Genomic DNA, 11,359 nt, shown 5'->3' on the forward strand with positions numbered 1-11,359 from the left:
TCTCGTCATATGAGCATGTTTTGTTTTTTAGTTGGAATCTATAATTTTAATATATAAAATATAATTAGAAATAAGTATAATAAAATTTAGCTTATCACTGCCTTACTTAATCTGTACTGTTAGGGAAATTATACTACACTTATTTAAAATAATTAATGCATAATGAAATTATGATAATGTATTTTAAGAACAAAAGGAAGAGACATAATCTGTATAGAGGACTGAATGATTTATAAAACAATGTTTGAGTATATGACAAGTTAATACAAATACTGAAAATATAATATACTGTTTATATTAAAATGTATTTTTATAGAAAGCAAATATATTATTTTATTAATAAATTTTAACTGTATATAAAATTAATCATTAGTAGTAAAATTGATTATATTAAACGTCTATGGTTTACAATCCAGTCCATAACACCAGTTGCTCATTATTGGAATAAATCACAAACAAATTCAATTGTTTTTGACAAAACTGATCAATCATTTAGGCTAACATTATTTCAAAAATTTTCAATAATCCCAAACAATTCCATTACTTAACTTCCTTCTTAATATCTTCAATAAAAATAAATAAAAGTCGTCTAATTAACATGGACCACAATCGCAAAGCATGTGAATCTGATAAGGACGAAAAATTGTACATCCTCGAGATTTTTATCGATTCTGTCAACATGTATTCCGAGAAATTAGACAAGATTGATGCTGCTTCACTGGGTGTCGATTTGAACATAATAGACATACCAGTGTTTCGAATCTTTCAAAGTAGTTTTTTATTGACCAAACCAGACAGAGGAAAAGAGAAGTCGTACGAGACTGGATTTTGCAAAATTGCTTTCAACTGCGGAAAAATGTACATGTTCACTAGGAACCCCAGTGTACTGATACAAAAACTGCGAGAGAAACCAATATTATTAGACGTGTATAAAATCAAAGAAATCCTTATTTGTCCCGAAGAGGTGATTAAACATCCATTAGGACACACAACAATCCCTTTGTCAGGTTGTCTTTGCGATCATACAACAATGGCGAGCAATGACATCTATCATTTACCTAAATCATACGAAATAAAAAACATGTTCGGTCTTATAGACGAAGAAGATCAACCAGCCGGTTTTATTAAAGTTTTCATTAGGTTAACATGCTTTGGAACGTATACGACTACCCCATTTGCAATTGCAGAGAAGAAACTACTTTTTAAAAACATCGGATCGTTCAACGAATTTTTATGTACCAAAGTACCATATTCGGACGAAGATGACAGAAGAGCCGCGGAAGCGAGTGCGAAATTCTGTATGCCTGATAAAATTTTTGAAGAAAGCGAATTGGATACTCCTCCACGAACGATTAATACGGTCGGTCTTATACTTGTCTGCAAAGAATTGTCTTTGAGAGATGGATTTCCTGCCGACGTGGTTCATCCAAATTATCCGCCAAAACTTCCGGATGTCAGTATCGAAGAGAGATCATTTGATGTCGAAAAGGCACGTCGCAAAGGATTTAAACAAGCGGTGTTTGAAGAACCTGCTACTTTAGTTGAAAGCGAATTCGTTTCGACGCACAGGGAGTGTATCAACATCGGATGTGCTGGCAGTATTTGTTCTGGAAAAAAATAATTATGTAACATTGTTCGTAAAGATATAATTCATAAAAAATTTATAAATAAAAAAAATTGTAAAAATATTGTTGAATAAAGTAGCACTCAATAAATTTTTACCGTATTTTGGATTTTTAACATCTGACATTTTATAAAAGAAATTTCATACTGAAAATGAATCGCTATAAATGCATGAAGGATGTGTATTTGAAGAACTTTATATTTTGCAACTTTCTGTCTACAAAGTTTTGCAATAAAATATAATTAAATAATTATTCTCGTTTAAGCAGAAAATATCTTCAAAATTGTACTGCAGTAAAATGGATAGAATAATTTATAAATTTAAATAAATACCTTTTTAATATAATCAAGCGAGACCTACGAAAAAAGAGACAAAAATTAAACGTTAATTTTCATAACGTTCACTATTGTAAAGATGTCGCGTATGTGTAAGGTGTTCCCTCCTGCCCCCTTAATCTGTGTATAAGTCACTTTCTGTGTCGAACCAAATACAGTGGAGTGTGTACAAGTGACCACTCCTAATCATAAAATTCTTTTACAATGTTTTATAGTAAAAAATACTAAACTCATTGTACGCACCTTTAAGTACTTTTATAATACATGAATTGGTTGTGATGCGTTCATTTGATTAAAAAAAAAGTGATTCTACCGAGGTAAGCGAAAACGAAACATTAGTCAACAAGTGTGCGTTTCGAGTGTAAACTCTATAGTTTTGGGCGTTGACCATTAAGTTTACTTGCGATTAATGACACGATAGTGTGTATCGTAGTTCTATTTTTGCAAAGAAACAGATATTTTTTGTCTTCATAAAGTGTCATGCATATTTACTTGTGTATTATAGAAAATGTGGATTTGGATTTTGGTTTTAACCTTCGCTTGCGGAAACAGTCAGCTCTCGCAGGAGCCGACGGAATCAACGCGTGTTCCTTGGAATCGATATGATTCCATCGACAGGGACCAACCTGGATATGGAACACGAAATCCTGGGAATCCGGGCGATAATGTTATAATAAAAGAGGCGTAAGTTTTCTAAATAATAATTGTGCAAATAAAAACAACAATGTACATTGTAGAATAAAATAATGGTTCATTTTAAATTGAATCTTCTTCTAGGTCATTATACAAAATTTAAAGTTTATTTGATATAATATAGCAATGTTAAACATGTATTTTGTTAAAGTTGTAAATTTCTAAGCATTCTTTATTACATGTTTATAGCACATATTTTGTGGTGGCCTCTCGTATGGTTAGACCTGGACAAATCTACCGATTAGCTGTAAATGTGTTATATAGTCCACTGCCAATGATGATACGTGCTTCTATTCAAAGGAATGGCGTTGAAATTGCTTCGGATTATCAAGAAGTAAAAGAAGGCATACCAGAAACTTTGATGATGAGGATGCCACCTACATCTGTTGGTGGAGAATATAAGTTAAGAGTAGAAGGAACGTACAACAGTTTAACTGGTGGTCAAGCATTTTTAAATGAAACGAAACTTATATTTTCTCAAAGATCTATGAGTATATTTATTCAGTTGGATAAGCCTGTGTATATGCAAAAGGAAACTGTGCGATTTAGAACTATACCTATAAACACAGAACTAAAAGCATTTAATAATCCTATTGATGTGTACATGTTGGATCCATATAGAAGAATAATGAGACGGTGGTTAAGTAGACAAAGTAATTTGGGAACAGTATCTTTATCGTATCAACTATCTGATCAACCTGTTTTTGGAGATTGGATTATACAAGTGATAGCACAAGGCCAAGTAGAAGAGAAAACTTTCTTAGTGGAGGAATATTACCAGACTCGATTTGAAGTTAATGTTACAATGCCAGCATTTTTCTTTGATAATGATCCATACATATATGGTACAGTTCAAGCAAATTACACAAGTGGTGCACCAGTGAGAGGAAACTTAACTCTTAAAGCTACTTTTAAATCGCTTGATAGAAGATCACCAGAAGTTGCTCCTGAATCTATTGAAAGATATTTTTACTTTGATGAATATTATCCTTCGTGGTTAAAGGTACCATATAATTATGAAAACCAAATACCTGTGTTAAGATTTTTTAATGGAACATATCACTTTCGATATCCTATGGCAGAATTATTAACATTTGTACCTGCTGCAAATGGTGCAGAGATCACCGTTACCGCGACTGTTGGGGAAAGATTTTTAGAAGAAGTAGTTACAGGGTACTCTACTGCTCGAATTTTTAATTCTACTACAAAAATACGATTCTTAGGTGGAACACCACAAGTTTTCAAGCCAGCAATGCCATTTTCTTTAAATTTAGTAGCATCATTCCATGACAATTCTGTATTAAGACCATCGCAATTAAAAGGAGCTGTGATGGAAATTCGTGCAGAGATTGAAACAAGAACAGGTGGTCGCAGAACCATAGAAACTCAATATCTAAAACCTACACCGGATAATGCAGGTATTTGGTCTACAAGAATGGATTTGAGGAAACAACTTGGACTCGAACACAATTCCGATCATGCTCAGCAAATCCTTAATGATATTTTTTCCATGAGGGTTTTTGCTTACCTCACTGATGGAGAAGGATTCAGAACACAGACTGAATTATTATTATTGGCTCACGAATCTCCAAACCAACAGCAAATAAAAATTTCAACCTCTACAGAGAAACCTAAAGTTGGAGAATACATGATATTCCATGTACAAACTAATATTTACATTGATACATTTAACTATATTATCATGGCAAAAGGTATCATACTTTTAACAGGACAAGATACTATGCAACATAACATAAAAACAATTGCTGTCCCTCTTAGCGTAGAAATGGCTCCAGTTGCAACAATAGTTGTGTATCACATTGGACAGTACAGTAATGTTATTGCAGATTCTCTAACTTTCTCTGTAAATGGTATTTCACGAAACAATTTTACGGTGCATATTAACAATAAAAAAGCTAGAACTGGTGAAAACGTTGAAGTAGCTATTTATGGAGAACCAGGAGCTTATGTTGCTTTATCAGCTATAGATAGAGCTTTCTACACAATGCAAGCTGGAAACGAATTAACATATGCCAATGTCATATCAAAAATGGCACATTTTGATGAAGAAACAAATGGCACTCAATCTCATACTTGGCTGTATCATGATGGTGATCCAGATGAGCTTGTTTATTTCCCATCTTCAACATTTGGTATAGATGTTAACAGAACATTTGAGTATATTGGATTAGTAGTTTTCACAGATGCTTTTGTTTATCGAAGACCTGATAATTGTAATGCATCTTTGGGACTTGGAGAATGCTTGACTGGGAAATGTTACAGATTGGATAAAAAATGTGATGGAATATTTGATTGCGAAGATGGCACCGACGAAGCAAACTGTGAATACCGAAATCTTACAGATATAGCCATGTTTAGAAAATGGCGATTTAACAGAGTACAAAGATTATATGAAAATGTTTGGTTGTGGAAGGACATTAATATTGGTCCTCATGGTAGATACATTTTTAACATAGATGTGCCACGGAGACCAGTTCAGTGGATGGTCACAGCATTTAGTATGTCTCCAAGTAACGGTTTCGGTATGCTACCAAAAGCAATCGAATACCTAGGAGTCCTACCATTTTACATAAACGTAGAGATGCCGACTCACAGTAGGCAGGGAGAACAGATTGGTGTTCGTGTTTCTGTTTTCAATTATTTGCGTTATAATATAGAGGCTATAGTAGTTTTAACTGATTCAAAAGATTATAAATTTGTTCACGTCGAAGAAAATGGTATTGTACAATCATACAAACCTCGTACATCTTTTGGTGAACATCAGTTTTTCATTTGGATTCCTGCGCAGGATGCAGCGATCGTCTATTTGCCCATTGTACCTGTAAGACTTGGAGATATAAAAGTACATATCTATGCTACAACTGTAATTGGAAGAGATTCGGTTACTCGAACTTTGCATGTAGAAGCTGATGGTCTTCCTCAGCATCGACATCAGTCTATTCTACTCGATCTTAGTAATCGAGCCTATGTGTTCCAATATATGCACGTTAATATAACAGAAACTCCGATTATACCTTATGACGAAAATCGTTATTATGTATTTGGTTCTAACAAGGCAGTTATAAGCTTGGTTGGAGATGTTGTTGGACCAATTTTCCCAACCATGCCTGTTAATGCTACGAGTCTTATGGATCTTCCTATGGACTGTGCTGAACAAAATATGTTCAGTTTTGCTGCTAATTTGTACACTACGTTATACATGCGTTTAATTAATCAACGTAACAGAACACAAGAGAAGGAAAGTTTTTATTACATGAACATTGGTTATCAGAGACAACTCTCATTCATGAATCCTGATGGATCGTTTAGTTTATTCCGCAGTGATTGGAATCAGTCTGAGCCAAGCGTTTGGTTAACAGCATTCTGTGCACGTGTTTTGCAGGAAGCACGTTTCTATGAGTGGGAAAATTATCTTTACATAGATCCAGAAGTAATAGCTAATGCTATATCTTGGATACTAAAACATCAAACACCTGATGGATCATTTTATGAAGTTAGATGGCTACCAGACCGTAAAATGAATAGTAGTTTAAACTATGATTATGATGAAATAACACATAGAAATATCAGTCTCACTGCTCATGTTCTTATTACGCTGCAAAGCGTAAAAGATCTGCCTGAAGGATTAGGAACTCAAGTTGCAGTAAGTGCTGCAAATGCAGTCAAATGGTTAGAAAGAAACTTGAAACTGTTAGAGAATCGTGGAAAACCATATGAAATAGCAATAGTGGCATATGCTCTATTATTGGCAAAAGCTTCGACTGCGGGACAAGCTTTCAATATTTTGTCCAGCCATGCTCGTAGAGAAGGAGGTTTAACTTATTGGGGAAGAGAGCCAGTACCTCTCCCTCCTTATAAGCTAGAAAATCAAAAGCCATTCCTTCTTCCACGTTTACCATATAAATACGACTCTGAAAATATTGAGACTACTGCATATGCTCTTTTGGTGCACGTTGCACGACAAGAAATAATGATTGAACCTATAGTAAAGTGGTTGAATGCTCAACGATTAACAGATGGTGGCTGGGCTTCTACACAAGACACTGCATGGGCAATGAAAGCTTTAATGGATTACACAGTTAGATCCAGAATTAGAGATGTTAGTTCATTAACGGTTACCGTGGAAGCTACATCTCTTCCAGGACAAACTAAAACGTTGTTTGTTAATGATAATAATCTAGCAAAGCTTCAAACTATTGAGGTATGTTCTTATTTGAAATAAAAATATTGTTATGTTACTTGTAACTCACTTTTATTTTAATATTATAGATACCAGAAGCTTGGGGAACAGTCAAAGTACAAGCTAAAGGTGCTGGATATGCAATTTTACAAATGTCAGTACAATATAATGTAGATATTGCTAAATTCCAAACTCAACCACCAGTCAGAGCATTCGACTTGGTTACTAGAGCAAATTTCCATGGCAGAAATCAATCTCACATTTCATATCTCAGTTGTCAGAGGTAAATATATTTATGTTAAGGAAAGTTTGTATAGTTACTAATTTTATAAATTTCTTTTGTAGATGGACAAACACAAATGAATCGGCGCGTTCTGGAATGGCAGTACTAGATGTAGCCATACCAACTGGTTACATAATTCAGCAGCAAACCTTAGATAGATACATTTTATCAAAACAAGTACGAAATCTTCAAAGAGCTCGATTCCAGGAAAGAAAGGTTTTGTTCTACTTCGATTATCTTGACCAAGAAGAGACCTGCGTAAATTTCACCATAGAGAGATGGTTCCCAGTTGCAAACATGTCACGATACCATGCCATAAGAGTTTACGATTATTATGCACCAGGTATACACTTATAATTCTGTATCAATGAACATTGTGCATAAAATTGGAAGCATTTATAATTCATTGTGTGTAATTTATTCTTTCAGAACGTTTCAATGAAACTATATTTGATGCTCTACCAACGTATACATTAAATATCTGTGAGGTTTGTGGTAGCTCTCAATGTCCATATTGTCCAATTTATAATGCTGCCACATTGTTGTCTACGCCTACTGGTTTTCTACTTACAGTGTCTTTAGTAGTTATAACAAGGTATTTTCGAATGCAGGAATTAATCATAGGAATTTAACATATTATTTTAAATTAATCTAAGTAAGGTTATATCATTGATACTTTGAAAATATGCGACGTCTCTACATTGATCTGCTGAAGTATTGTATAATATCCATTTTAAGTGCCTCTCATTAGTTTAATCAAATTTTATTGTCGTAAGGAAATGTAATATTAATTAAAAGTACTAAGGCCATGTCGCAGATTTTCAAATCGTGTCGTTACTGCGTATAACATTCAAATACCGTCCATAAATAAGTCTGCTTTATAAGAAACAAAGTGTATATTATAAAATAACTCGTTTTAGTTTGCGAGCGTATTAAAGCGTTCGTTTGTCAGAGGCAACGATACTGTAAATAGTATCAAGTTTACATTAATACCGAACTATTTATAATATCAATTATAAATCGTTTTATTCGAGTACAGTGTAGAAGGCTGTATGTTAAATTATTTATAAATCTAATTTTTACAAAGCTCGCTCGAGCAATCCGTCCAAAAGTACGTTTAACAGTTTTATAAACAGAGAGCAGCATTTAACGTGTGTTGAATATATTTTTAAGTTTTATAACCTTTATACAAATAAATTTATATAAATAAAGAAAATATTTCTTCTTGTTTAATTTTTTAATAAATAATAACTGTTATTATACTTTATTTTAAACGCGCCAAAATATGATTTTTCCCATTCTTCTTTCTATTTATGGTATACTGTAGTAAAGTTGCGTGTGGAGGGGGTATAAGCACGCCATTCACATCCGTAGTAAAACTGAGATAGGTTTTTTGAATATTTTTTGTCTTTCTCGCGCGAATTCTCATTTCCCAACCTATAGTTCATACTTCAATTAGGATAGAGCCTAATAAATGTACATACACATATTAAAGCGTCTACACATTCGGCACATATTCGCATAGGTTAATGATAGAAACGTAAAGTTTGTATACCTATATTGCACGTGGTTAAGTATGGCGCTCTTCGTAAAACAGGAGGGTATAAAACAAGTACCATGGTTTTCGCTGTAAGTACTCAAATTAAAAATGATTTTTTATATACTAAAATATGTAATTAAAAATTATTTTTATTTTATAGTACAGAATGGTATCAAGTATACAAACAAATTTTTTCCAACGATGCAGATGAACAAATCAAGGGATATAATATGTTACTTACATGGAAAGCAAGGTAATTACAAAAATTTATATTTAAGAAAATATTGTAAAATAAATAATATTAATCCAGGACGTTTTAGGATACCAAAGTTACCAGTAGGAGTTGACTGTACCCTTTCAATTATGCAAGTCTGTCTTAGAGATCGAGAGTGGACTCCCAAAATTAACAGTGGGGAGTTATCAATTAATTACGAAAATGATTTGTGTCTGATGTATTCAACCACTATAATGAGAATTTTAAATCATATATCTAACATAGGACATACGAAGCAAACATCCTTGTTTCAGATTGCGAAGCAGCTTAATATTCCAGAATGGATAGTGAATTTAAGGCACGATACTGCTCATGGTTATGAGTTACCATCCATTGGTGTATTGAGAATAGCTGCCAATATATTGTTAGCTTGGATACATGTATGTTTCTGTGTACACAATGATTCTTTCCTTAGTAAATTCCAAAGGAATGACTATCAAACACACTATTTGACTGCTCTTTAATACTCTATAGTAGGCTGACATTATTTTGTGTCAGCTGAAGCTATTACATTGTATTGTATTGTATGTAAAAGATATTCTTATAGCAGAACAGAAAGGGTGGTTAAGTGGTATGTTTGGCAAAGAAATCACACTATATATAAATAATAATGTTCAGCTAAATATATATTTTTAAATATTGTATTTAAAGGAAGAATATTGGGTATCTGAAATCAAACAAATGCAAATATGTCTTGACAGTGAAGACTGTATAAAAGAAGCTCAAGAAAAAGAAGAGGTTCAGGATTTTGATGATTTAATTGAACTTTGGACTGCTGTTAGTTTATATATTCATGCTGGACATCGCCTAGTATCTAAAATACCAGATCTTCAATTAAAGTATGTACAAATTTACATCATTTCAATTTAACTATAATCAGTTTGTATTTATTGATCGAATCTACTCATAGGGAAACGCTACAAGATTTACGTTCATACGCTATTTCCGTATTAGAAGAAAATAACAAAGACATGGAAAATGATAACTACATGAATGCTATTAATGACAACTTAAAAAAGGATAAAAAGTACACGTTAGAAACTGCAAGAATCGTTCTTCTATCGGAAATATCTAGATTCCTCAATAGGAAATCTATTCCTAATAAAAAGGATATAGTTTGTAATGCACTTTTTAATACAGAGGCTTTTTTACCGAGCCAGGATACTTTACTAATTTTCACTCATAAAAGAAATGCTAGAAATGAACTAGAAGATAATATTTTGCCATTAGACATGATCAAATTTTGGAAAGATATTATATTTTTATTACACGAAAAGAACCTAATGGAAGAATTACTGTTAGAATTACTCAAATTAATGAATAATGATCAAATACCTAAATGTAAAAGATTATTGGCCTCTTTATGGATAAGTTCTATATCTTATTGTTTCTTAAAACTGGATTATGCTCAGTGCATATCTCGAGATTTAGAATATAAGTTAGAAAAGACGCAGAAGAAATTAACACCAATTGCTTTCCAACTTAAAGTCAAATATGAAACGCATCGTATTTATCCGCATTTAAGAGATGTTTTATGGTTTAATTTGTCAGATGTAATACTACCATGTTTAACTGACATAAATTTTGTTACAAAACTTATTTTAAACGCAAATGAATTTTCTACTAAATTCATCTCACCAATGTTGGAATTATTAAGTCCGAAAATAGACAAAAAAAGTAAAGAACTGTTAATAAATTTAGTCAATATTTATACAATAGGAAAAATAGCTGGTGAAAGTCTAAATGAAAATGATAAAACTTTCACTGTTGAAGATATTCAATATAGTAAACGAAAATTAAATAAGAGTAAGGAGGAAAATAAGTCTGAAAATGAAACAATTGATTTCTTAGTGGACAAAAAGGTTCGAAATTCATACTGGAAAATTGCACTTAGTAAGTATATTACTTGTTTTTTTTACCACTGTGAGTTGAAAATAAAAGTTACATAAAAATACAAAATTGTTTTCAGCAAATTGTAATTGGACTGACTGCCCAGTTGGAATACTTCCCTGGCAGCGTGATACCTTGGAAGTTTTTGAGCCATTAAAGACTGTAACACAAAAACATAATGCCTCCGTTTTAGGATCTGAAATTATTCCAGGATTTATTGATCAAAAAGACTTAGGAATGCAAAGTGAAATTGATTGGGATAATGTTTTGAGGAAAAAGAAACGTATGAAACGGAAACATGAACAGAGGAATGCAGATATTATAGTTAATAGAGCACTGGAGGCTGCAAAAAAGCAAAAATAATATACCACTGTATTATTATGTCTCAAATGTTTTATTTATAATTGGCAAGTTTCTGAATTGTATAAAAATAGAAAATTATTAGCAATATATTTTTGTAATTTACTAAATAAATTGTATAATTATCAGATTCGTTAGCATAAATTTTTTTGTTTATTT

At 32.5% G+C, this 11,359-nt stretch overlaps 3 protein-coding genes across 5 annotated transcripts; all 3 read left to right on the forward strand.

Moving 5' to 3' along the window:
- The first annotated feature begins 228 nt into the window (after nucleotides 1-228).
- LOC105662690 (uncharacterized) lies at nucleotides 229-1,951 on the forward strand. Its single transcript, XM_012287171.2, has one exon. It carries the CDS (start codon nucleotides 599-601, stop codon nucleotides 1,619-1,621), a length of 1,023 nt encoding a protein of 340 aa, XP_012142561.2. The 5' UTR covers nucleotides 229-598; the 3' UTR covers nucleotides 1,622-1,951.
- Nucleotides 1,952-2,101: 150 nt separating this feature from the next.
- Nucleotides 2,102-8,352, forward strand: Mcr (macroglobulin complement-related). Of its 2 annotated transcripts, none has more exons than XM_003704048.3 (6): nucleotides 2,102-2,276; nucleotides 2,465-2,643; nucleotides 2,842-6,874; nucleotides 6,943-7,136; nucleotides 7,199-7,479; nucleotides 7,566-8,352. In XM_003704048.3, the coding sequence occupies exons 2-6, from the start codon at nucleotides 2,468-2,470 to the stop codon at nucleotides 7,766-7,768; spliced, it is 4,887 nt and encodes a 1,628-aa protein (XP_003704096.2). In that variant the 5' UTR covers nucleotides 2,102-2,276; nucleotides 2,465-2,467; the 3' UTR covers nucleotides 7,769-8,352. The 2 variants fall into 2 exon arrangements, with proteins under 2 accessions (XP_003704096.2, XP_076398134.1); XM_076542019.1 differs by lacking the exon at nucleotides 2,102-2,276 and adding an exon at nucleotides 2,312-2,379.
- Nucleotides 8,353-8,478: 126 nt separating this feature from the next.
- Nucleotides 8,479-11,344, forward strand: LOC100878146 (uncharacterized). 2 transcript variants are annotated; one of them, XM_012287030.2, is made up of 6 exons: nucleotides 8,479-8,765; nucleotides 8,837-8,929; nucleotides 8,987-9,330; nucleotides 9,602-9,789; nucleotides 9,861-10,843; nucleotides 10,920-11,344. In XM_012287030.2, exons 2-6 carry the CDS (start codon nucleotides 8,878-8,880, stop codon nucleotides 11,201-11,203), a joined length of 1,851 nt encoding a protein of 616 aa, XP_012142420.1. In that variant the 5' UTR covers nucleotides 8,479-8,765; nucleotides 8,837-8,877; the 3' UTR covers nucleotides 11,204-11,344. The 2 variants fall into 2 exon arrangements, with proteins under 2 accessions (XP_012142420.1, XP_012142418.1); XM_012287028.2 differs by having other exon boundaries at nucleotides 8,625-8,765; nucleotides 8,997-9,330.
- Nucleotides 11,345-11,359: the final 15 nt, after the last annotated feature.

This window comes from Megachile rotundata, chromosome 1 (assembly GCF_050947335.1).
Source record: "Megachile rotundata isolate GNS110a chromosome 1, iyMegRotu1, whole genome shotgun sequence".
In the NCBI taxonomy this organism is placed as follows: Eukaryota; Metazoa; Arthropoda; class Insecta; order Hymenoptera; family Megachilidae; genus Megachile; species Megachile rotundata.